The following is a 24,185-nucleotide window of genomic DNA, read 5'->3' on the forward strand; positions in this document are numbered from 1 at the left end:
ACTAATAGCAGCAAAGAGTCTTGTGGCACGTTACAGACTATTATGCAGTCTGTTAGTCTATAAGGTGCCACAAGACTCTTTGCTGCTTTTACAAATCCAGACTAACACAGCTACCCCTCTGATACTCCTACCAATGAAGCCCCAATATGCCGTTAGCCTTCTTGGCAACAAGGGCACACTGCTGACTCATATCCAGCTTCTCATCCACTGTAATCCCCAGGTCCTTTTATACAGAACTGCTGCTTAGCCAATCGGTCCCCAGCCTGTAGCAGTGCATGGGATTCTTCCATCCTAAGTACAGGACTCTGCACTTGTCCCTGTTGAACCTCATCAGATTTCTTTTGGCCCAATCCTCCAATTTGTCACGGTAACTCTGGACCCTATCCCTACCCTCCAGCGTATCTACCTCTCCACCCAGCTTAGTGTCATCAGCGAACTTGCTGAGGGTGCAATCCATCCAATCATCCAGATCATTAATAAAGATGTTGAACATCTTTCATCTTACTTCATTCAGCATCATAGCATCTTACAAGTCTTGCTTGCTTCATCCAGCAGCACTTTCTCTACCAGACTCGTGAAGTCTCCCAGAATGTCTTCCAAACAGAGTAGTAAGGTAGCGGAGGGAAAAAGGGTTTGGGGCAAGTTTCAAAAGTGACAAGCACTTAAGAGCCGAAGTTCTATTGCCTTTCAATGAGACCTAAGGTCCTATCACAAGGGCACTTTTGGAAAATTTTACACTTATTCTGTGGATCCCTTCAGTCTGTTCCTACCCTTGTACCAATCCAGCTGCTGTTGCAATAGTTAACTTGATCTAGAGATCAAAATATTGCAGATCTTCTCTTCAGTTATGAATTTTAGTTTTCTATACTTACATTCTCTGCTGTAGCCCTCAACTGCTACCATTTTGGGGCCTGGGTGACTGCTCTAGCTGCATGTACATTTGCTCTGCATGCATTCAGCCACTCCACTTGAAATTTCATGTGTTCATTTGATTCCTGTATCCTTTTATGTGTCAAATATATACTATAATAATTGCTGTTGTGATTTTAAAATGACATGTAAGACATAATTTTGGGCTGCACCAGTAATTGCATTTATAAAAAAAAATCTCCACCTTTTTTAGCTGTTGTCGCTAAAAGTTTGTTCAAGTTATTAAATATCTGTTTTTTCCTGCCTTTTTTTTTAAACTTTGTTTTTTTCTTTTTACAGGAACGGCAGAATCGAAACAAACAATAAGAATAAGCGTATACAATTTGCTATATATAATAGAACTGATATTAAATTTGACCATGAAAAACAAATCTTAAAACGTAATCTGGTGCTATATCCTGGCATCAGGACAAACTAAAGCTTTCAGCTCCAATATTTCTTCTTGTACAGGGGGAATTTAGTTGTTGCATCTTTAAGTACATTGTAGTTTGTTTTTGCCCAGGTGGATCTGCATTAATTTGTATCTTTTCTATGTAAAATGCTATAGAATCCATTAATAAAGATGTATCTGTTTTTATTTTTTAAGTTAGTAAACAATTATACTGACCTAATATGGAACTATAAATGAGCATCCTAAAAATGTCAGTGTTTCCCAAAGACTTTATTTTGGCACAGATTATGTTCCTATTCTGATATTCACCATAATTTTGTATGACAGAATTTCTCTGTTCATCCCAATCCCTGTTTCTTCATGGCAATCATAAGAAACCATTGAGTTTTGTCACTTTAAGAATGTTGTTTAAGAGAAATACTGCATTCAGAATATTGAAATGAAAATTCAAGTTAAGATCACTTTTTAATTGAATTGTACAATTATACTTTTAAAAATGCTAACATGCCACTTGGATTTTTTTCTGTCTCCAAGAAAATCAAATTGTCAGTGAAACTGTTTAACTCTGAAAATATTTCCCTTTCACATTCTGTTAACCCAGTGCTTCAGTGTGCATTTGTTATACCCATATCCTGCAGAGAGTTAGTGAGGTGCTTTCTCTCAGCCATAATTCTGCTTTATTGTTTTTGTAGCTTAATAATTAAATAATAATGTAAATGCTATCAACATTGCAGGGTTTTTGGACAGTGTGTTTAAACCTGTTTCCGCTTTCAGGTGTTATTAGTTAATTGCAGATCATTTTTAATCTTTCCCTTTCTTTTCCCCCCAAAATCCCAATGCCATTTAAAGTTTTTATACCAATAATGCTGAGCTTTAACGTAGAAACTAATAGTATGGACAATATGATGGATTATGCCTCAGATGTTTAAAATCGACTGTGTATGTCTAATTTTTTTTTCTGTTGGATGAGTAAAAAAAATGTTTTAAGAAACTGAATTTGCTGTCATGTTTTTGTGGAATAAGGGAACCGTTGAAGAACTCGTCACCAACTGGAGTTTCAATTAAGCATGAAAATTGTGCTCATGCCTGTTGCTCTAGCACACTGAATCTGCACGTGTTTATTGTAGAGGATCTTTTACTATATTAGAAAGCAAATATCGTCTTCTGAAAACTATTTACTCCAAAAGGACCTCTGATTTAAATAAAGTTTAAGCTGTATCATTTAGACTTGTATTTAGAACGTATAACTTTGTCTCTGGACTGTCACTGCCTGTAAGGACTCATGGACAGCATCAGATTAACTTTTTTCCTCTAGGAGAATACAAGCCTTAATAAACAATACATATTTAGCAAGTATGATGTCATTTTCATTTTTTCCCTACACTCAAACACCTGCATATATTGTAGCCATGTAACACAAACTCATGAGCACAAGACCAATTAGAGTAGTCAGTCTGCTGATAGAATTGCAAACATCTGAGTTGGTCAACGCACATTCTCTCTGGCAGGGATCTTTCTTGGAAATTGTTTTAAGAATATGTCTAAGCTACTTGCAGTATTTCCTCTAGTGTGGGGTTCTTGTGCATTTATTAACTGACAATTGTTATACTTTTTATTCTGCTTGTATGGCTGAGAAGCTTAAGGAATTGAAAGCTGGTCTGCAGGATTCACCATCCATACAAGGACATTACAAATCTGGATCAGTGTGATGAGGAAAGAACTTTCAAAATTAGGAATAAACCAAGTAAAACACTTTTATGTAACATTATGGCTTTTGACAGTGTTGCACTGTTCCTTATGTTCTAGGATTTAACCTCGTAGATTTTAAAAAGCTGCCTTTTTCTTCAAAGTCTGTTGACCTGTTCACATCCTGATAGGGCACAACTCTGGCCCTCTCTTTTCCATCAGTTGGGCTCATGCAGCCAAGCATTCCACTGCCAAAAGAAATGCAGTTCTCTTTAGTCCCCAAACAGCAGTCTGACGCTGGTAGCACACATTTTTAGTTTCCCACCAAAAATATGTAAGTATCACTGCTTTGGTGGTGCTGCTGCTGCTGCTGCTGCTAACCTAGAAAATAAATCTTCAGTCTCTTAAGGAATAGAACCATTGTAGTTAGGCTGGTTTCAATGACAATTGGGAAAGCTGATTCCGTGTGTCTCAGCCTACTGTCCCTTTTCTGGGCATCAGAAAACTACTATAAGCTGCTATGATAGGCATCTCTCCCAGAGACTGCAAAGGGGTGCAGTTATAAATGTGGTACTATGCAGTCACAGGAGTAGCTGGCTCAGAGAGGAAGCTTGAATAGCATCTGACTCAAATTGTTGTTTCACCTTTGCCATGACCAGCACTAAATTAGCAATACATTCTAAAAATCAAATAAAATAAATCCATAAGTAGGTGTTGTAGAATAAATACGCAGCAATATTTCTCCTGTCCTGTAGAATGTGTGATGTTAAAATTGAATCACTTGCTGTGCTTCTACTTGGTCTAATATTTTAGTAATGCTTGAAAGTATTTTCTCTCAAAGAATGAGAGTTTTGTTTACTTGTATTTCTCTGATACAAGACAGGCAACCAGAGCAGCACATCTTGCCTGTCCCAAAGCTGTGGTTATAGCCATCACAGCATTATCAAAAAATGATTCATGACTGCAAGTACAATTGTATCAGACGATAACATTACCAGCCTTTCAGTTGCTTAACTTCCATGGTGGTTACACTTGCTACTGATTAATGAGGGCTTGATACAACTTGGACTTGTATGAGAAATGACAAGGAACAAACAAAACTAACTGATGTTACATTAAGATTGAAACAAGCTGACAGAAGTAGGGAAATAAAGGCTAAAAGCTTTCACTGTGACCTTAACTTAGTGTGTTTGTAAAATACTATGGCTTTTTTTTTTAACCTGTGAGGTTTTAGGGAAGGGGGTACATGGGTGTGAAATGCAAGTCCCAAGTTTTTTTCTCTCACACCCCGCTAGTCTCTTGATTTTTAAAAGCCTGCAATTGTATCCTTTACTAAATCCAACAAACTTATCTAAAGCATTTTTAAAGTAGCTTTATTATTTAATTTAATTCTGCCTGGCATTTCTTTCTTGTCTATAAACTTCCTATGCAGTAGCCATAGATTTACTCCTCGATGTGCTACAGGACTTAAGCTAAAAGGAACAGTGTGCGTTTCTTTGTATTAAACTGATGACAACACACTAGGGAGGTGGTAACTTATGTGAAGCAGCATGTATCTTCTTTTCCAATCTAATAATGTGTAGGGGTTACTTTCTAGCCTAACCTTATGCAGGGGGAAAAGAGAATCTCAGCAACAGTAGGCAGTAGAACAATTGTAGCTCTCTGAGTCAGTACATGAAGTGGCAAGGAAGTGTCAGCCTTTCTTGCTCTACCCAAAAAAAAAAAAACAACAACAAAAAATGCAACCCCCCCAAAAAAAACCAAAAACAAACTTGCTTCTTGTGTAGACATTCCTATAAGAAATGGGGCGGGATTTTATTTAAAATGAAATACAGGTCTGTCACATCTTAGGCACATTTAACATGCGCAACTTCAGCTTTACGCGGTTGGCAAAAACAAGAAAAAAAACAAAAAAAGAAAATTTAAATACTGTTTCTGTAGTGCGGGCGATTCTGCCCGCTATTACACTCAATGTAATTTTGACTATACATGATTTTCGCTTTACGCGCTGACTCTGGAACATAACCCCAGCATAAGATGAGACAGACCTGTAAACCTGAAAGTAAAGCAAGAAAATGGAAGACAAAGCAGTCCCTCTTAACTCTCACAACGGGTCTCCTGGCTGAGCTGGTGTTCCTTGTGTAATCCGTTAAGCTTGGGAAACCTCTGGCTTCCAAGAATATCTGCAGCTACGAACTGTGTACAGTCTTTAGCAGAAAGGTACTTGCAATTTTTAAAGACATACTGCCTGTTAATCAGAATTCAGCTCCAGTGCCACTCTCAAGTAATGAAGACTCAGTCCCCTGTTCCAAAGCTGTATTGTTCTGTGGAGCTTGATACGGTGATAGTACATAAACTTGCCTCTGGACATATTATTGTCCTCCATGATAGCTCTTGCATAGCACTTCTTGAATAGATCTCATTACAAAGGTTAAATGTTGCCTCCTTTTATAGATGGGGAAAACTAAGCAGAGTGAAGTGACTTGACCAAGCTGGTGACTCAGCCAGGACAGGGGCAGGGGTGGAACACCATTTTCCTGACCTGTGATGCTCTCGCCTATCCACTGAACCGTGCTGTGGCTGCCATCTATTTCATGAGATTCCACAGTTTATATTTCTTGGCATCTCCCTCTTAATTTGATTTTCCTGCTTGCATTTGGATATCTTACTGACTTCACCTCCTTCCTCCCTTCAAAACTCCCCTACTGGAAAAAATCCATAACAAAAATGGAAAATATTACCATTGCATCCCCTCCCATGAGTGCTGACTTCAGTGTTTTTAATTCCTGGTATGGGCTAGAAGTTAGAGCAGGGGTCTGGGAGTTGAGTGGATGGGTTCTATTCCCAACAGGGTTGTTGTGTGATTTAAGTCACTTATCTTTTTATGTTTGAGGCTAATCCTGGTGATCCTTTACTAACCTCTTTTGGGAGACTCAGGGAAGTCCTATGTACGTGCAAAAGGGCACCATCTCCTATTCTATCTCAGTCTTGTTCGCCCTTTATCATTTTCCCTACTCTTCCTCCATGTACAAATACCTGACGTGAGTGTTTGACGACATGAAGCAGACCTTGATGTTTTAGGGCATGCAGTTTGTTCAGCAAATAGAAGCTTGAAAAGCTGATGTTTGAATTACTGTTTGCCACATCTTGTTTAATTGTTTTTAAATCCATTTTATTGCTGTCTGTCATCTTACCGTTACTTGGCTTATGACATATCAAGAACTCTTTTTACCTGGAATGTTACCATGGCAATAGACTGGCCATGTCTTCACCAACTAGATTCCTGATTCAATGGCAAAATAATTATGAATGCAGAGTTGAGGGTACTTGGTTGTATATTGTTCCCTGGCAGAATACTGGGTTGAGAAAAACACAAATTTCCAAAAAACAGGAACTATAGAGGTAGAGGTGCCCTCTTCATTCTGCCCTCCTTCCGCTATGCCCCATTTAACACACACCTTTATCAACCCTACAGTTGCTGAAATGTACACATGCAGATGTACAGCCCTTTGTCTCTGGCTTCTGCTCCACACAATATAGCAATTTTGGTTAGATCAGCTGCTGACTATTCTGTTATACTCACAGTAAAAATAAAAATAGGTTATATTATAACAGACAACTTCCAGCAATCAACTTTTTGAGTTTATCCAATCTTTATTTGAACTACCCAGGGCGGCATAAAGTAACCCTCTTGATATTTTTCTTAATGGGTGTATGCATTCTGTAATCCTTCCAAACTGCAGATGAAGACGTGAACATGTTCCTAAATACTGCTCAGAATTTGTCTCCTCCAAAAACTTAGTGGGTACCATGGACTAGATTAACTAAAAAATGACCATTTTGACCATGTTGTAGCAAGGAATATGCGTTCCTAAATCTCTATTGCACAGCTGTACAAAGATTCAGATTAGAAGCAGCCATGGATGGGTATTCACTACTGGTAGAGCTGTGGATGCAGAGATGAGATACATTGGCAGAGCTCTGGGGTGCAGGCAGGCTTGGGGTGCAGTGGCAGAGCTGAGGGTGCGGGGTGTTGGGGTGCACTGACACCATCATTTACTGTGCAAATACTGCTAAATGGATAGGATTTGATAATGTTACACAATGGTTACAGTAACGAAGACAGCCCTGATGGGAGGCAAATACTTGTCTTGCCAAATATATTCTCCCCAAGTACTGTTACAATACCCGTTGCCTTGCACCTGCAAGAAGAGTACCCTGTTACCAGCACCACCTATTTTTGCTTTTTTTATTGAAAAATAATTACAAAACAGGAGGAAAATAAATAGGTTCAAGATAAGAATTAAATATTTGTATTGAAATTGGTAAGGAGCTTTTCCAAGGTAATTTGTCTATTCTGCTGGACCACCCCTCAGTGCTTTATCACACTGCTGAGGTAAATATGTACCTTCAATGTAACAGAATTGCCGGTGCGATTTAGTGTAGCTAGTGTTCTTGCTGTTCTCAGCTTTGCATCTCTTCTGTCATCTATTCTCTTCACGCAGCATCATAAGACAGAGCTAAGGTGAACTAAAAACATTCTGTGCTACCAGAATTATTGATCATAATTGTACTGTTCCACAGAACATGCTCTGCAGAATCTATATTTACCCCAATACTAGTTATAAATAAATATATTTGGGGCAATGGAATCAGGGCCGGTACAAGGATGTTTCGCGCCCTAGGCGAAACTTCCACCTTGCGCATTCCCTCCCCCGCACCCCTGGCCTGAGGCGCCCCCTGCCCCCGCGGCATCTCCCCCCCTCCACCCTGAGGCGCCCCCCTGGCAGCAGCTCCCCCACCCTCGGCCCTGAGGCACCCCCCCCGCTCCAGCTCACCCCTGCTCCGTATCCACCCCAAGCACGCTGTCGCTGCTTCACTTCTCCCGCCTCCCAGGCTTGCGGCGCCTTAGGTGCGGCAAGCCAGGGAGGCGGGAGAAGTGAAGTGGCCACAGCATGCTAGGGAAGGAGGCAGGGCAGGGGAAAGCAGGGGCGGGGAGTTCCCCTGCGTGCTGCCCCCAGCCCCTTACTTGCTGCAGGCGGCCCTCTCCGCGCTCCCCTGCCCCAGCTCCCTCCGCCTAAATGCCGGTGGCGACCGGGGCAGCCAAAGATCCGTCCGCCACGGTCACTGCCGAAGAAAATGGCGCCCCCCAAATCCTAGTGTCCTAGGTGACCGCCTAGGTCGCCTAAATGAGTAAATAGATGTATATATATGCCCCACTAGAAACTTACCCATACTAAATTCAGTATTAGAGAGAGTAAACAAGCAGCCAGTATACATTTAGCTGTATAGACTTGCAATGTGCCAAGGTTTGCAAAACTAGGAGTCTAAAGTTAAGCTTCTAATCTCTGTTAAGGCACCTGCCTGATTTTCAGAAATGCTATTTACCCTGAGGGGACTGTTGTGTGCTCAGCACTTTTGAAAATCAGGCAGGCATCTCAATGTGAACTGAAGACACTAATGTTAGATTCCTAGGTTTGCAAATTTTGGCCCATGATATGTATGGAAAGATGTTTCTAATTGAAATCTGTCCCGTGTAACTATGAAAGTGACTTCAATTTCTAGTGCCTCCACTCTTTCATCAGAAATAAACTATAAGAGACAAAAATAGCTGCTGCAGTATGGGAAAAAAATTTCGGCAGACACTTTTTTCAGACAAAAAAATATAGATTCGGGTAGACTAAAACATTGAATGAATTTGTGTTGAATTTGCTCACCAAAAAAAACACACCCCAAAAACACCTAACAAAATTCTGAAAAAAAATCAAAATGTGTTTGTCTTTTCCAGTTTGAAATGACTTTTTGTTTCACATTTTGCCTCGGTTGTATTTTCTAATAAAAGGTTTTTAAAAAACTCAAACAAAATGTTTTGTTCAACCCAAAACTAAATTTTATTTTCAATTTTTTGGTTCAGCCAGAAAATCAAATAATCAGTTGTTTACCTAGCACTGTTCTAGAGCTCTGCTGGTTTTAAACTCTAGAATAGTTTTGAGCTTAGAACCTTTCAATGCCTCCCATTCATAGTAGCACACCCTGAGACACGGCAAACTCTGGAAAGCAACCATGAATTATTCCTAGGACAAATGTGAAAAAGCATAGTGATGAAGATGCAGTAATCACAGATTTCTTTTTTATAGTGACTCAGCTCATAAGCAGAGCTTGATCCCTCAATAAGCTGTTTTGTGCTCTACCTCCACGTGCTTAAAGATTACATAGAGAACAGAGGTCTCAAATAACCTGTCTTGACCACGCTACAGCTTCCTCAAATCCACAAGTGTGAACACTGGCAGTGGGATTTAAGAATTGCTGACGTTGAATGAGATGTTACAATGGCAGCAAGAGGTTTAATAATTTGTGGATAGAAATCACCAGTGAATCATTAATTCTAGAATTATATTAGATCGTGAGATACTGTAGCAGCTTTGCTCGCTCAACCCAATGATAAATATATTTAACCTTTTTCCTCTTCCCAAAATATGAGAAGTGCTTGTTTAACTATTATACAAAGTTCACTTTAATGCACATTATTTAATGGCAGTTTCCGATGAAAGTGAACTCTGTGTGGCAATAAAGCAAGCATGTGCAACATGTCATCAAATTAAATCACTTGCATTGATTTTTTAAACAATATTTATTTTCTGTAGAGCATGTAGCAAGCTGAGCTGGCTTGCCGTGCATCATATGCAATCTTTGGGAACATCCTGGTGTAGTGATTTGTTTTTCATTGACAGCGCATTAGCCAAGAGAAACCCAGATGGAAAGAAAAAATTAAGGAAACATATCAATGTGTTGGAAATGTGCAGTGTTTAAAGATGTGGAGGGGAGGGGAAGGAAATAAGATTCCCTGTTCTCTAGTTTTATACATTTGACCCGTAAAATGTGAAGTGTGACTATGACACAGAAATAGTAATGATTCTTTGTTTGATCTGACAGGTAATGAAAGAAGAGCTCCTGGTTTTAACCCTTCAGTCAAATAAGTGTATCCTTCATTGTCCCATTGGTGCACATTCAGTTCATATAACACTCAATCTTTAAAGTTATCTCCAAGGTCACAGACATTGGGGTTTGTGTCCATAAAAGCTCTTTCTAATGATGCTGTTTCAAAATGAATGCAGGGGACGGGGAAGTAAGGTGGAGTGCGGGGGAGGAATCTGTGTTTTACTAGCTGGGACTAAAGAGCAGCTCCAAAACATTTCATGGTGTAAAATCAGGAAGATACATGATAAGCTCCTATGGGAGATTTCACCTACCAGTGATGAGTAAAGAACTTGATGGGTGATGAATAGTGACTCCATGAGTGAGTTATCAAAATGTTTTCATTCATGAGCAAGACATTTTCAAACTCCTCCTTGACATATTGAATCTGCTGGGCGGGGAATCTACCAGATATTTGCAAGCTGAACAGTTTTAAAGTGTGTGAGAATTGGAGACAAGTCCTGGAAGAAGTGGATTGGTAAGGAGAGGTGGATAAGAAGATCCTTTAGATTGGTTTTTGATTAATCTTTGTGGGGTTGTTTTAAATAATAAATATAATCAACTGAAAGTTTGAAGTCACAGTAGAGACAATCACATGGATACTCCTTTCTTTTGTTAGATTTCAAACACATCTTGGTACTAGTGCAATGGCTGTGGATTGTGTTGCAGTGAGAAGCCCAGGTTCAGGAACATATACAAAAACCTCTCCTGCTATGGTGGAAATGACTTATTCGAGCACTACTGGGCAATGTGCTAAGCACACTGCTCTTAATCACCTCCCACTAACTGGCTAGTATTTTTATAGAAGAATAAGTGGTCTACAGTAACAGTGGAGAGGAATGAGACTGACAGGATAGAAGTATTGATGATCAGATATTTACTGGTGAATATCTACTTTTGGTAATGGTAAGTAACCAAATGTAAGGCATTTACTGGGAGGGGCTTTTAGGCTATTGAACCTGTGTAATTATTAATTCATAAATGCTGTAGGCTGAGGTCATTATTTGTCAAAATCCCAGAGCAGGGGCATTTTGCAAGCATAAAGATTAAGAGAGAATCCCTGCCCCAAAGAGTTTACAAAGTAATTTGACTAGACAAACAGCGTAGGGAGAAGGGGTATAACACACAAGCAAAGTGAACATGTGGCAGAGGAAGGTGATGACAGCAAATAACATGTTAGTGTCCTGATTTTGACTTTGATGTTGTGGTTTGTGCGAGGGCATGTTAGGTGTGGCCTAGTGAAAGACAGGAAGGGAAGGGAGGGGGTGGTGAAGTTAAAGTTAATGTCTCAAACCTTTTGTGCCATATATAATGACATCTCCATGTAAATACTTCTGTGCCTGCAAATCACTGGTGTGAAATGTCAGTGGTTGAGGTGTGAGGAATTCTCGTCCTTTGTGCAGTCATTGCATGACTTGTAAAAGACAAACATACCAGCAGTGTAAACCCAGGCACGCCATCCCGACTGCCTAGTGGTTATAAAAGAAGAAGGATGGCTGCAGCTGCAGCTCATGTACAGATAAGGAAATCATCAGAGTTATTCCAAGGTGACCAACTGTTCCATTAGTCACCTTAGTACAGTTTGTCCAGAGGCAGAGGGTATAGTAACTACAACAGACCTTGAATCAGTTTTAAAATGACTTACAAGGACCAGCAAGTCACAAAGAAGGTGGGATTTATAGGCTGTACCTCTGCCTGTGCTGTTCTATGGCTCATGGAGGTCTGCGAGCAAAATATATTGTACAAAGAATGAAGGGAAGACACAGCCCTGTCAATTAAAATGTCCTTGATGATCTAATTGCCTCACTTCTAATGCAGTTAAACCTGCAGCCTGCTCAGACTGAATGATGCTACATAGAATCTATCCTTGGTAGAACAGGACATGCTGCCTCCTGTAAATTATTCCTTTCTTCAAAGAGATCTTATTAAACCCAGGATATAAAAACCAGCCATAATATTTTTAATTTTTTGGTTTGGTTTGCATTTTGAAGAGCCAAATACAGTGACAAATAACACCAGCTTTCGCTCTATACAGATAGCGAGGTGAGTGATTTTATCGCCATGTTCACTAGGGGTCAGTTCTTGATCTGATGTAAATTGACATCGCTCAATGGACTATCCTGATTTATACCAGCTGAGGATCTGGCCTTACTGCACTGGAGGGACCATGAGACTGGCTTGGAGAACTAAAACAATGTGATGACAATAGATGAAAAGGGGGAATGTAGAAAAAAGACAAAATGTGGAGGAAGAAGAGGTCTGAATGGTTCACCATAACTAAAATAAAATAGAACCCGGCAAGAAAAATCTTTTCACATTTTTTTAAAGCCTTAATAAGAGGAGCATAAGAAAATGAGCAGCTGGTTATGCTGTAAAAGTAAATCAAACAATGACTGTCTGGAAGCCATCCATAAAAGGGTAGTTCTGCAAGAATGGGTTTTGTCATATGCAGGAACTTGCAGAAGGCCAAAAAGAAGCTGAGATGGCAGGCACCTGTGGTTCTTCTGTTGCTTAAAACCGTTGATAACAGTGATGGCACGCCATCAAATCTGCACCCACAATCACAGTAGCCAGATGTTTCTGCTGAATTGATCATCATTGAAACAGTTAACACTGACATTTGAGTGGTCCTGGGCAGACTTCAGATTCATCCTCCTGCTGAGTTGAATGGGAGCAGTTCACACCTCTCTGAACCATTGTTTCAGTGTGTCTAGTCAGAGACTCAGTACAATGATATTGCATCACGTGGCATTCTGAAGTTTACCTCCACAACGCTAGAAGCATAAGACTTAATGTCCATTAACCTCTATGGGAGCTGTTCTCACAACAGTTTTGAAAATCAAGACACACACACACACACACACACATATATATGAAAGCTTACAGTCTGCAGCAGTTGATAAGGACATTGCTGAAGGGCTAGTATGGTGCACCATTGTGTACCGGCTCAATTCAACCCTTCCTAAAATACTGCCATATTACTATTGTTTTGCATGAAGTCATCAATTGATCTGCATGTTATTTCTGCAGTCAAAGGCTTTGCTAAAAAAAAACTATGTAAAAAGCCAACAAAAATCAACATTAAGATGCTCTGGTTTTGTATTTAAGTGAGGATTTTTGCCTTCTCCCAGAGACAGGGTGAGGTACTTTACAGCATGCTTTGTATTAAGATGGAAGTGAGAGATGCAGTCAGATGTCAAGTGGGCAGGAAGAGAAATCCCTGGACATCTTTTACAGGTAGCCACAGCATTTCATGTTTGTAACTTTCCAGCAGAGTTTCTAATATCAGCATAGCAATAGACATTACAATGGGATGTTGGATTTGATAAAAGGACAGCAAGTTTGGACAGGCAGTGCTGACTGTATTATAGAAATCCTAAACTACTTCAAGCACTAGTAATTCTGTTTACCACAAAATCCAACCCTACATGCACACCCCCTTTTATTTTCTTCCTCTAACAAAAGTTACCTTGGCATTAAAGCTCGGGTTCAGGTGGCTGTCCTGACAATTGCATTATGACCTGCTGATGCCTTTTATATGTGGCTAATAATGTAATCTGATAAAGACCATGCTGCATCTTGGAGAATTCCCTAAGAAAGCAATTATCTTGCATTTCATTCCCGTTAGACAGTTTTGATTTGGGTTTTTGGAGATTACATTCAGATACCAAGTTCTAACCCCTTATTCGTGACTCATTACATGTCCTTGAAAATGTTTCAAGTTCAATTGCTGGGGTTGGGGAGGATTCTTTTACTAGCCTGTTGATATCCATCATATTGTTTGTTATTGCATGAACTCTCTGGCCAAGATTTTCTATATTAACTAGTGATTTTAGTGGTATCAATTTTGGGTTGATGAACTGAGATGCCTTAAAAGGGGCCTGATTTTCAAAAAGTGCTGAGCACCCACCCCCTGAGAATCAGGCCTCTTTTATTGATTCATAGGTTCCAAGGCCGAAGGAACCATTGTGATCATCTAGTCTGACCTTCTGTATAACACAAGCTATAGAACTGACCCAAAATAATTCCTAGAGCAGAGCTTTTAGCAAAACATCTAAACTTGATTTAAAAAATTTCAGTGATGGAGAATCCACCACAACCCTTAGTAAATTGTTCCAGTGGTCAATTACCCTCACTGTTAAATATGTACACCTTATTTCCAGTCTGAATGCATCTAGCTTCAACTTCCAGCCATTGGATTGTGTTAAACCTTTCTCTGCCAGATTGAAAAACTCATTATTAAATAGCAGAAGGGCAGCCGTGTTGCTGCTTTTACATTATTAAATATTTTTCCCCATGTAGATACTTACAGATTGTAATCAAGTCACACCTTACCATTCTCTTTGTTAAGCTAAATAGATTGAGCACTTTGAGTTTGTTACTATAAGGCAAGTTTTCTAAGCCTTTAATCATTTTGTGGCTCTTCTCTGAACCCTCTCCAATTTACAACATTCTCTTCACCGTGATTTATGTTGGGCATCCCATTGCTTTTGAAAATGTTAGCCTATAGGTATCTATAGAGCTCAGAAGGTCCACTATTTGTATCATACTGTCTCAGGAATATGGCTCTGCAGCTAGATCGTGGGCTCAAAGAGCAACACGGAGTAGTTCTTGGTCCTAGTAAGTGAAATATCCTGAAATACATGCATTTATGTGCCTAATTTATGCATGCGATTGCAGTATGTGCACAAATGGAACAGTTGCAAGTGGCCCGATCTAGTCAATGATTACCTGCTTTATGCTCAGTCCTAGTAACTGCATGTGCAAATTAGGCATGCCTTGGCACCTACATGTGTGTACCAGTTTGATTAGCTCGAGTTTATGAAAATCAGGTTCCATAACAATAAAATGAGCATTATTTCAAATTCTCCTGCCCACACCCCGTTGATGTACCCTTAACACGAAACTATTCAGCCATTAAAAATAATAGCCAGCACCATCAACACTGAGTAGGGGACTGGGGGCTCTGAATCGCTTAGAAAAATCTCAGCCTCAATTCCCAATGTGATGCACACACTCTGCAACCCTGGCAATCTAGGCGTGTTCAGCCAGTCTTACCATCTGACAGTCTTGAATCTGTCCCCATTGAAGTCAGTGGCAAAATGATCACGGAAGTGTCTGGGAACAGGATCGAGCCCCCTGTCACTCGTGTGCAGTTGCCTTTGTTTGTACTTCTGTTAGTTCTGAAAAACACTTTAAAAAATCCATTAGGACAGAACCATGGGGGGGAGACAGTGCAAAACAAATGCCAAAATCCTACAGCTGTGAATGAAACTGTGGAGAGCCATGTTTATACAAGGTCATGGTGCTTCAGACCTAAAGTCACTGCTCCCTGCCCTAGGGAGCTCAGTCACTCACAATCCAGCCCTGCCGGGTTTTGTTCTGTGCCAGGTAAGCTGGCTGTGTTGGTCCATTACAGGAACCCCGGTAACAATCTCCTCCTGACATAGAAAGGTTCCATTAAGACCTTCCCACTTGTTCCTTTGCTTTTGGCCAATTTCCTGTGCATTAAGCCATTAAGCCATTCATTTATTCTGGGACTCCCCACCTAGATCATTAACCTTCTCTGTGGAGCCGTATCCAGTGTTCGCTCCACATCTAAATAGGCGATGCCCGTTTTGCTCACTCGGCCTGCTCTAGCAGTAATATCCTGAGAGAGCTCCATCAAATTAGCCACACAGCCTTCCTTCCCCCAGACCACACCGGCCCTTCTTACTCAAGCTGTGCGTTCACATTTGATCCCTTAAACACTCTCTAACACTTCCCCCATGGATGATGTTGAAACTAATTGGCCGGTAATTTCCTATGGCATCTCTACAACCTTTTCAGTCATTTCTATGTCAGTGACTTTCCCGTCTTCAAGGACTTCACCTGAATTTAGCGGCAAGGAGATTCAGTTTAATGAAGCAAAGTTTTGCATTTGGGCTCTGACATAGGGTGACCAGATGTCCCGATTTTATAGGGACAGTCCCGATATTTGGGGCTTTGTCTTATATAGGCTCCTGTTATTACCCCCCTCCCCCCTCCCCCCTCCCCCCCCGGAACAGCACGGCGATCCACAAAGCCGAGTTAGACGTCCAGGCTCCCTATACAATGAATGTGGCGAGACAGGCATCTTGGAATGCCTCCTGGAGCCAGGAAGAGGAAGAGGTGAGTTATAACTTTTATCCCAGTGGTTAGAGCACTCAGCTGGGATGCGGCAGACCCAGGCTCAATTCCCCATTCTCTGCCCAAGAGAGAGAAACGATTTGAATACTTCTCAGGAGAGTGAGCTTTGGGATATTCTGATGGGGGATGCCCTCAATCGCTCCTGCTGAAGCTGTTCCATTAGCGATAAATAATGAAACCACTGGACTACAGAGTCTCTCTCGCCCAATGACTGTTCCTCTGTGTCACTGGGCCTGAGACAGAGGGAGAGAGAACATGAACGATTTTGTAGTCCAGTGCTTAGGGCACACACCTGAGAGGTGGAAGACCCTGAGCCCGCTCCCCCTGCTCCAATCACTCTTTTATTAGTTATTCACAGTGGAACAGCTTCAACAAGAGAAATTGAGGGACTGCCACATCAGACTATCCCATAGCTCAGCGGTAAGAGGATTCTTCTGGGAGGTGGGGGGGCCCTAGTCAAATCCTTTCTCCTCTCACAGAGAGGGTGGGGGAATTGAATCTTGGTCTTTGGCATCCCAGGCCAGAGCACTAACCACAGAATTATGGGATATTCTACAGGTAGCTAGCTAAATCAATAGCTTAAATCAAGCTTGACTCAGTGGTTATACACTAGACCTTGGCCTCATCTTTGCATAAGAGTTGTACTTCTCTAACGATGTCAATATTCCTGTAGGGAACAGGGGAAATGCTACCTAGAAGACACATTTATACCAGTATAACTGCATCCACTCTAGGGGTTGTACTATGACTGTGGCTATGTCTACACTATAAGCTAGAGGTGTGATTCCCAGCTGGCATAGGCATACTTGTGCTAGCTCTCGTTTGAGCTAGCTGTGCTAGGATGGGCAGTGGTGGTACTGTGGTCGCCTCCCTGAGTACAAACCCACCTGAACTCCATGGGTACGTACCCAGGGCTGTTAGCACATGCTGCAGCTGCCCCTGGTACCACATTTATGCTACTATTTTAACGTGAGTTTGTCTGTGCGAGCTGGGAATCACTCCCCAAGCTCATCACGTAGACATAGCCAATATGGGTAAAAAAAAACAAATCACATCTCTATCCAAAATAGTTATACTAGAACAAAGCTCTACCACCTGTCCTTTCCCTGGTCTGCATGAAATGAGCTTGGAAATCTTAGGTCACTTTCTCTTAGGCAGATATCCCTGTCACAGCTTAGGCCTTTTCTTCACTGCTAACAAAGGTGTGTTTTTATGTTGGGGTAACTAATGCATGTGAACAATCCTGAGGTAAAAACACACTGATGACATGTTTACCATGAGGTAAACTAAGTGAGGTCAGCACTATCCCCTCACTCCTGGTTCACCTGGCCTAATTTACCCTATGGTAAACTTGTCATCACTGTGGTTTTACCTCAAGATTATTCATATGCATTAGTTACCCCAACATAAAAACAAACTTTTGTTAGCAGGTACAAAGCCTTACTTAGCTTCCAAGAACTAACCGGGCACAGAGAATGAACTATCCACTGACTTGCACTGGTCAAAACATTTTTAATTGAAAAGTAATTTTGACCAAAAATGGCATTTCATCAAAAATGAAACATTTCATGGAAAAATATAATTTTCAACAAAATTCTGATTTTTGGACAAAAAAATGTGAAAGTTTTCATTGATTTTGTTTAACCAAAACCAGTTTTTGAAGACCAAAAATTGAATGGGAGAAATGTCGTTAGATGAGGGGGAGGGGTCTTTTTTTTTTTTTTAAATTCATTTGAAATTTGGACAAAATTTTTTAAAAATGGAAATTTCTTGTGGAAAAATAATTGCCATTTTCCAACCAGCTCTAGCTCTGGAGCCTTGAAATGGCCCCTCCAATTCAGGGTTGGGCCTATTGGCAGGCTGCGGTGGGAAGTTCTCATAAAGTACCTTCTCCGAAGACAGAAGGCTTCAGGCTCTCAGGTCAGAACATTTCATTTTTTTTTTTTAAATAAAACAGGATTCAAATAGCTGCCATTCTGTGGACACACACCTATGCAACAACCAGTTTTCTAGAAGCAGAGTCTGTTCATGCCACCTAGCTAAGGAGACGCAACGGTGTGTTACATGCAGTATTTTTTTTTTTTAATTTGTACCAAAGAGTTACATTTTTCTTTCTCTTTTTGCTTTGGTCACTATTTAGTCCAGTGTTTCTTTAAGCACTGAGACTCTCCGCTTTTACAGTGGGTTGAGCGTTGGCCTGCTAAACCCAGGGTTGTGAGTTCAATCCTTGAGGGGGCCATTTAGGGAACTGGGGTAAAAATCTGTCTGGGGATTGGTCCTGCTCTGAGCAGGGGGTTGGACCAGATGACCTCTTGAGGTCCCTTCCAAACCCTGATATTCTGTGACTGGAACATTTATTACAGACCAGTGAAATCCCATTCGAAAAAACTCTCCAACTTGCCTGGGGGTAACGTGCCCTTTCTTCTTGTCCCATGGTACTTCGTTTGTCACTCCCTGTTCTAGTGTCACCCCGTCTCAGAACCTGCAGAGAGCTGATGTCAACGATGAAAACAGCAGAAGGTGCTAGGTTGACGTTGGGTGAGAGACTGTGACAGCAGCTGTGCCAAAAAGGATAGAAAGAACACGGAAATAAATATCATAGCATAGCTAGGACAAATGCTTTTATGTAAGAAGGCATGGTACCTGGTACCTGTTTGCATACATACAAAACGCAGCTAATGGCTGATGTAAGCTGATGGTTAGAAAGAACTGTATTCAGATGTTACTGCCTGAAGCGAATGCCAGGGTCTTTAACATTTAAACACAGTGATGAAAAAATATATATTTTTTATCTTCAAAGTCTTGGCAATTTTAGGTGCATATTCAGTTTTCTGGGAATGTCAGAGATATTTCAAAGGAACTTTCCCTTCTGGAGGTTTCTGCTCCAGTTGGTCTTTATGTGTTGCCTATCTGAGTCTTGTGTGTATTAAAATAGAGATGGACAAATAAATTATGAGTGCATGGTCTGATAAATGTAGGTAGTCCTGTTTTTCAGCTCCAGAATCATTTGTGATCCCTTCAAATGTGTCTGTTGTTTGTAGGGGTTTGGCAAACAGATTTGAGAACAACTTTCATTCTGAGTGGTGTTCATGACCTATTCAACTTCCACTTTTTGCTGTTTGTTGGATGGGATGGCCAATGGGAGTTGGCAATCTGAGTCCCCAGATGCTGTTTCTTCTCCTTGATTGGAGGATTTAAACTTTTTAAACCTCAGGACAAAAAGTAACAAAAAATAAGTACTGAATAATGCACCAAACCACCATCTGGAATCTGAATAATTTATGAACACAGTCTTTCTTCTTCACCCCCCATTAATCAGCCAGAGCTAATATTCATTAAATATTAGAGTCAAGTTTTTTTCAAAATTGCTCACCACCCTACAGTTCCACTAAGGAAAATGGGTACTCCCCCTGTAGAGAACAATGGGAACTTCTGAGTGCTGTGATCTTTTGAAAATCCATTCCTAGATAAGCAATTTCTAATGGGAATGTCTTACTAGACACTCCTTTTTGGAGCCATTCAGCAACTCATTCAGTTCTGCCCCTCTGTTGTCATTTGTCACAGAGTGATCTCACAACAGATCAGGGGTAGGCAACCTATGGCACGCGTGCTGAAGGCAGCACGCGACCTGATTTTCAGTGGCACTCACGCTGCCTGGGTCCTGGCCACCATTTTAATTTAATTTTAAATGAAGCTTCTTAAACATTTTAAAAACCTTATTTACTTTACATACAACACTAGTTTAGTTATATATTATAGACTTATAGAAAGAGACCTTCTAAAAACGTTAAAATGTATGACTGGCACGCGAAACCTTAAATTAGAGTGAATCAATGAAAACTCGGCACACCACTTCTGAAAGGTTGCCAACCCCTGCAATAGACTTAGCTCACAGGGCTGTTGTGATGTTCATTTAATGTTTGTACACAACAAAGTTTTCCATAAATGCTAAACATTATCATAATAAAATCTATGCCAGCCAATCAGCTTTCTAGGTAGAGGGTTATTACTCGCTGAAAACAGTTAAAACCTGAAACTTCAGCCAGTCAAAAACCAATTTTATGATTAGCTGAAGGGACGGTTAGGGCGCTAGCCTGCGACTTGAGTTTATTTCCTTGTTCACGTCATGTCTGACCTTGGGCAACTGACTCAGGCCCAGATCCTCCAAGGTATTGTGAAGCCTAGCTCTCATTGAAATAACTCAAGTGCAGTGTTAAAATCTTGTGTGGTAAACAAGGGAAGTGTAACACTGGAAATCAGTGAACTAAAATTGGTGTGTTGGAAATTAGGCCTAATTGGTGGACAAAATAAGGGGATGGGTTATTCTACCCAACACTCCATTTTGGAGTCCTTGAAAAAAAGACTTTTTGGGGGGGGGAAGAGGAGGGGAAGGGTGTGGCCGGGGGTGGGAGTGGGGGTGGGAGTCGGGGAGGCAGGGAGACTGCCTGCAGGCTGACAATGACTGCCAGGTCTTTGAGTAGCTAGTATGAAATCAATAGAAGCCTGAATACCGTTGAGGATCTGGGCCTGAATCTCACTGTATTTCAGCTCCTGCTCTGTACAACGGGGATAGTACTACTTCCTGATCTCACAGGGGCATGGTAGGATAAACACATTCAAGTCTGTAGCGTGCTCAGATACTGTGGTACTGAGGGTCCTACATAGGACTTTATGAATAAAAACCTCTTTCCAAACATTGTATTTGAATAGCTGCACTGCTCTTCTTCCAATTGGCCACCGTTGAGGTCATTTCCTAAAGTGGATCAGCATGTTTAAGTCGACATGGCTCCACTGAAATCAGTTGGTGCAAACCAAGGTAGCTCCTTTGAAATTGATGGAACTCTGGACTCTGATGTACGCCAGCCAAGGATCTGGATCCTAATCTCTACAGCCAGTCTATAATGCTACAATGAGCCACCATACATTGTAGCTGCAGCAGCATGAATCAGATCAGATGATTACATCTATGTCAGTCATCTGGCCTAATAAAAATGAAATCATTGTGAGAGAACATTATCGCTGGATCAATGTCTGGTTTTTTGCCTCAGCAGGGGACCTGTGGCAACAGCCTATTCCATGTAATTCAAATTAAGAGAAAATGTCATTCTGCTCTTTGTGTATTAGAATAATTTTTTTAAGTATTGGTGCATTTAAAAAAAAAAGTTCAATTATTCTATCATTGCAGACATTACTGCCTGGTGGTTTCCCTTGACATCCATTACATCCATTATGTTTTTGACTATCAATTATCCAGTGGTAGATCCTAATGAAGGGGACTGTTCCTTAGGTAACTGACAGACTTTATTGCTGAGAGTATTTCAGTAAATTAGAAATCTGCAACACAAGCTGCCATTGCAAAGCTTTGGTTTTAACAGTGTGAGCAGTTTTACATATCTCGCTTTCCTCCTTTTTCATTAGACATTTGAGAGCCAAGCTTGTTCTAGGGAAGAGGGCATGAAAGAGGGAGATTATAATGGACATGAGCAGAATGCAGGGAGCCCATGGTAAAGCCAATTTGCAGCTGCAAAGAGGGAGACCTTTACCTCTGTGCAAAGAGCTTCTTGTCTCGTGGTTGCTCAGACACTGATTTGTTTTCTTCTGCTACACAGTTAAGCTTGTGATCAAATATGTCCATGACTGGGTGCTTAAAAGTTAGTCAACTAGATCTATATTTAGGCCCCTAAATAAATGGTTTACAGAGCTGCTGAGCACCTGTCAGAAGGAGACAGGGGAGCTTAGGGCATTTGAAAATCAAGCAGCATGCACAGGGGCTTAAATATGGATTCAGGTGCCTAAGTTTAGTCACTGGGGTGTGAAAGTGCCTGTCTCTGTTTTTCCATTATACCAGTCTGCAAACAGATGGGAAGGGCATGTGGCTTGGGTTAAAATTCCCATTGTGCTATTGTGATTTCAAGAGATGTTTTCTTGACTATCATTTGGTGGCTCCATGGAGCTTGGCACACAGCAGTACCATCTGTAAGACATCCCACGTGGGCATGGCAACCTACAGAAAACTCAGAGCCTCGAAGTTCTTTAGACACTTAACTCCCATTGCAATGGGGAGGAGTTAAAATAAGCGCCTACATATCTCTGAGGATCTGGGCCATGGTCTCTTGTGCTGAGCTGCTCTCTGGGTACATATGTGTTTGTTTTATTTTTGCATGTCCAGATCATAACCACAAAACAAAGGATCACATCACCAGGCTCAAGCAAAGTATCTTTGCATCTTGTTCAAGTAGCTCCTTTCTCTGCCTAAAGCTCAGGCTGCTCCCCAATCAAATGGAGAATGAGCGCCATCTTCTGGAAAGCACAAGGAGCTTCTCTCCCTCTAAAGATTTCTGCTGGTTCCTTCCTGGGGCCTGATTCTCCACTCCCTTGCTGCTTCTGTAGTCATTTACACCTGTGTAAAGCACTGAGAGTCAATGGAGAATCAGGCTGATAAGGTGTTTGTTCTGTGATGAAGGAAGAATGGAGTGAAATGAAATCTCTAGCTTTCTTGCTGTATCAATAAATACCTTGTTAGTAGATCACAGGAGGCAGTGTCTACTTGTCCTGCCAAACTCCAAAGGGTTTCCAAAGTAAAGTCAGACTGGAATAGAAGACAGGAAAATCATGGACACAAGTGCTGAGGAGGAAAGAATCCTGCATTATGTGCCATTCCCAGGCTTCATTCTGTGAACACTACAGATAAACAGCAAGAGAGGAGATTTACTCCACAGAGAGAGTGAAACTGGACCAGGGAAAGGAGGCAGCATTAGGTCACTTCTGACCGCATCCCCAACTCAGAGTGAAATCCAATTCAAGCCACCATCTCAAAACCAAATCCATGGCTCGGCATCTGAATAGGTCAAGGGTACTGAGTCATTCACTGGCGGCTAAGTGACAGACACCACCTGGGAGCTTTAAACAATGTCTCCTCTGCATTTTCTTTCAAACCCCAGAAATACTGTCTCAGCACCCAAAGCACTGTCTGCAGCACAGCCCTCTTGATAGGTCTGTTTCCAGTTTCTGGCACAGGCTATAAAATAAAACTCCAGGAGATGTAATAGATGCTGAGTAGTGCCCTCGTGTGGTCATCTGTGGCTCCTTCCAGGGACTGATCTCTTGCTCTGTTTTCCTTCTGAGTGATTTGGTGTGCGAGTCCCCTCCATGTATGAGTCAGTTTGATTAGTGTCCCTTCTTTCCATTTTATTTTAAAACTGTATTGCCTCTCTTTACACAGCATGCGCCCACTGAGCAATTGGCACTGTAGGGACTAACTACAGGGTTCTGAGCAGCCTTGTGAAAATTATTCTTGCATTAAACATGTCATCCTAGTACTCACACAATAGCTACCAAAACAACACAAGCTCTACTTTCAAATACAGAGCAGTTCTTTAGTTACTGATGCTATATTCCCAAAAGTTACCTAATGTCATAAAAATCTACTCCCCTCCCACCGTAAAACCTCTGCCAGCCCAGTTTAAACAAACTACAGACTCTACAGGGTGAATTCCCTTGAACATTGGTGATTTCCTGTGAAAGACTTTTTCCCTCTCTGTAGGGCAGGTGGAATGCTAATGTCCAGGCCTTTTGACTGGAATAGAGCTACCGGCTGAACTTCTTCCATCCCTGGTTTCTCCCAGACCATTTGACCTTCTCCTTGGGGGAAGAGGAGAGAGAAGAGAAGGGGCTGTTACACCTTCCTTCTCTTCACACTTTTGACCACGTGCACAATGGGACGACTAAGCCAACATACTTTCCTTCATATCTTATGTTCTTAAATAATACAGACCAGGCATGCGAGAATATCTATTGGGAGGTTAAGACAAATGGCAGTCTGGTGGGGCAGAAGGTGCAGGGACACCGCTGTGGTAGAGGCTTGATGTCCTCCTGGTAATGCACTTGAATCTTCATTCTGAGGTTTGTTTAAGATAAATGTGTTCTCTTTCTCTTCTCTTTCTCGGTTTGGGCCTATTAGTATGACTAAATAGACTGAGACGTTCAAAGGGACAGTGAGTGAGGCAAGCAGAGTTTGGCCTTCAGTTTGTACTAA

General features: G+C 41.2%; 1 protein-coding gene across 3 annotated transcripts in view; it reads left to right on the top strand.

The window, feature by feature from the left end:
- Positions 1–22,335, top strand: part of YTHDF1 (YTH N6-methyladenosine RNA binding protein 1) — a 42,605-nt gene extending 20,270 nt beyond the window's left edge. Inside the window, exons 5-7 of one of the 3 annotated variants that reach the window (XM_044985631.1) lie at positions 9,941–9,986; positions 10,394–10,460; positions 22,320–22,335. In XM_044985631.1, the coding sequence (XP_044841566.1) occupies positions 9,941–9,986; positions 10,394–10,460; position 22,320 (114 nt within the window). In that variant the 3' untranslated portion in view covers positions 22,321–22,335. Of the gene's footprint in view, positions 1–1,209; positions 2,676–9,940; positions 9,987–10,393; positions 10,505–22,319 lie in introns of those variants that run through there. The other 2 variants (XM_044985630.1, XM_044985632.1) reach the window with 2 other exon arrangements.
- Positions 22,336–24,185: the final 1,850 nt, after the last annotated feature.

Source organism: Mauremys mutica, chromosome 13, assembly GCF_020497125.1.
Source record: "Mauremys mutica isolate MM-2020 ecotype Southern chromosome 13, ASM2049712v1, whole genome shotgun sequence".
In the NCBI taxonomy this organism is placed as follows: Eukaryota; Metazoa; Chordata; order Testudines; family Geoemydidae; genus Mauremys; species Mauremys mutica.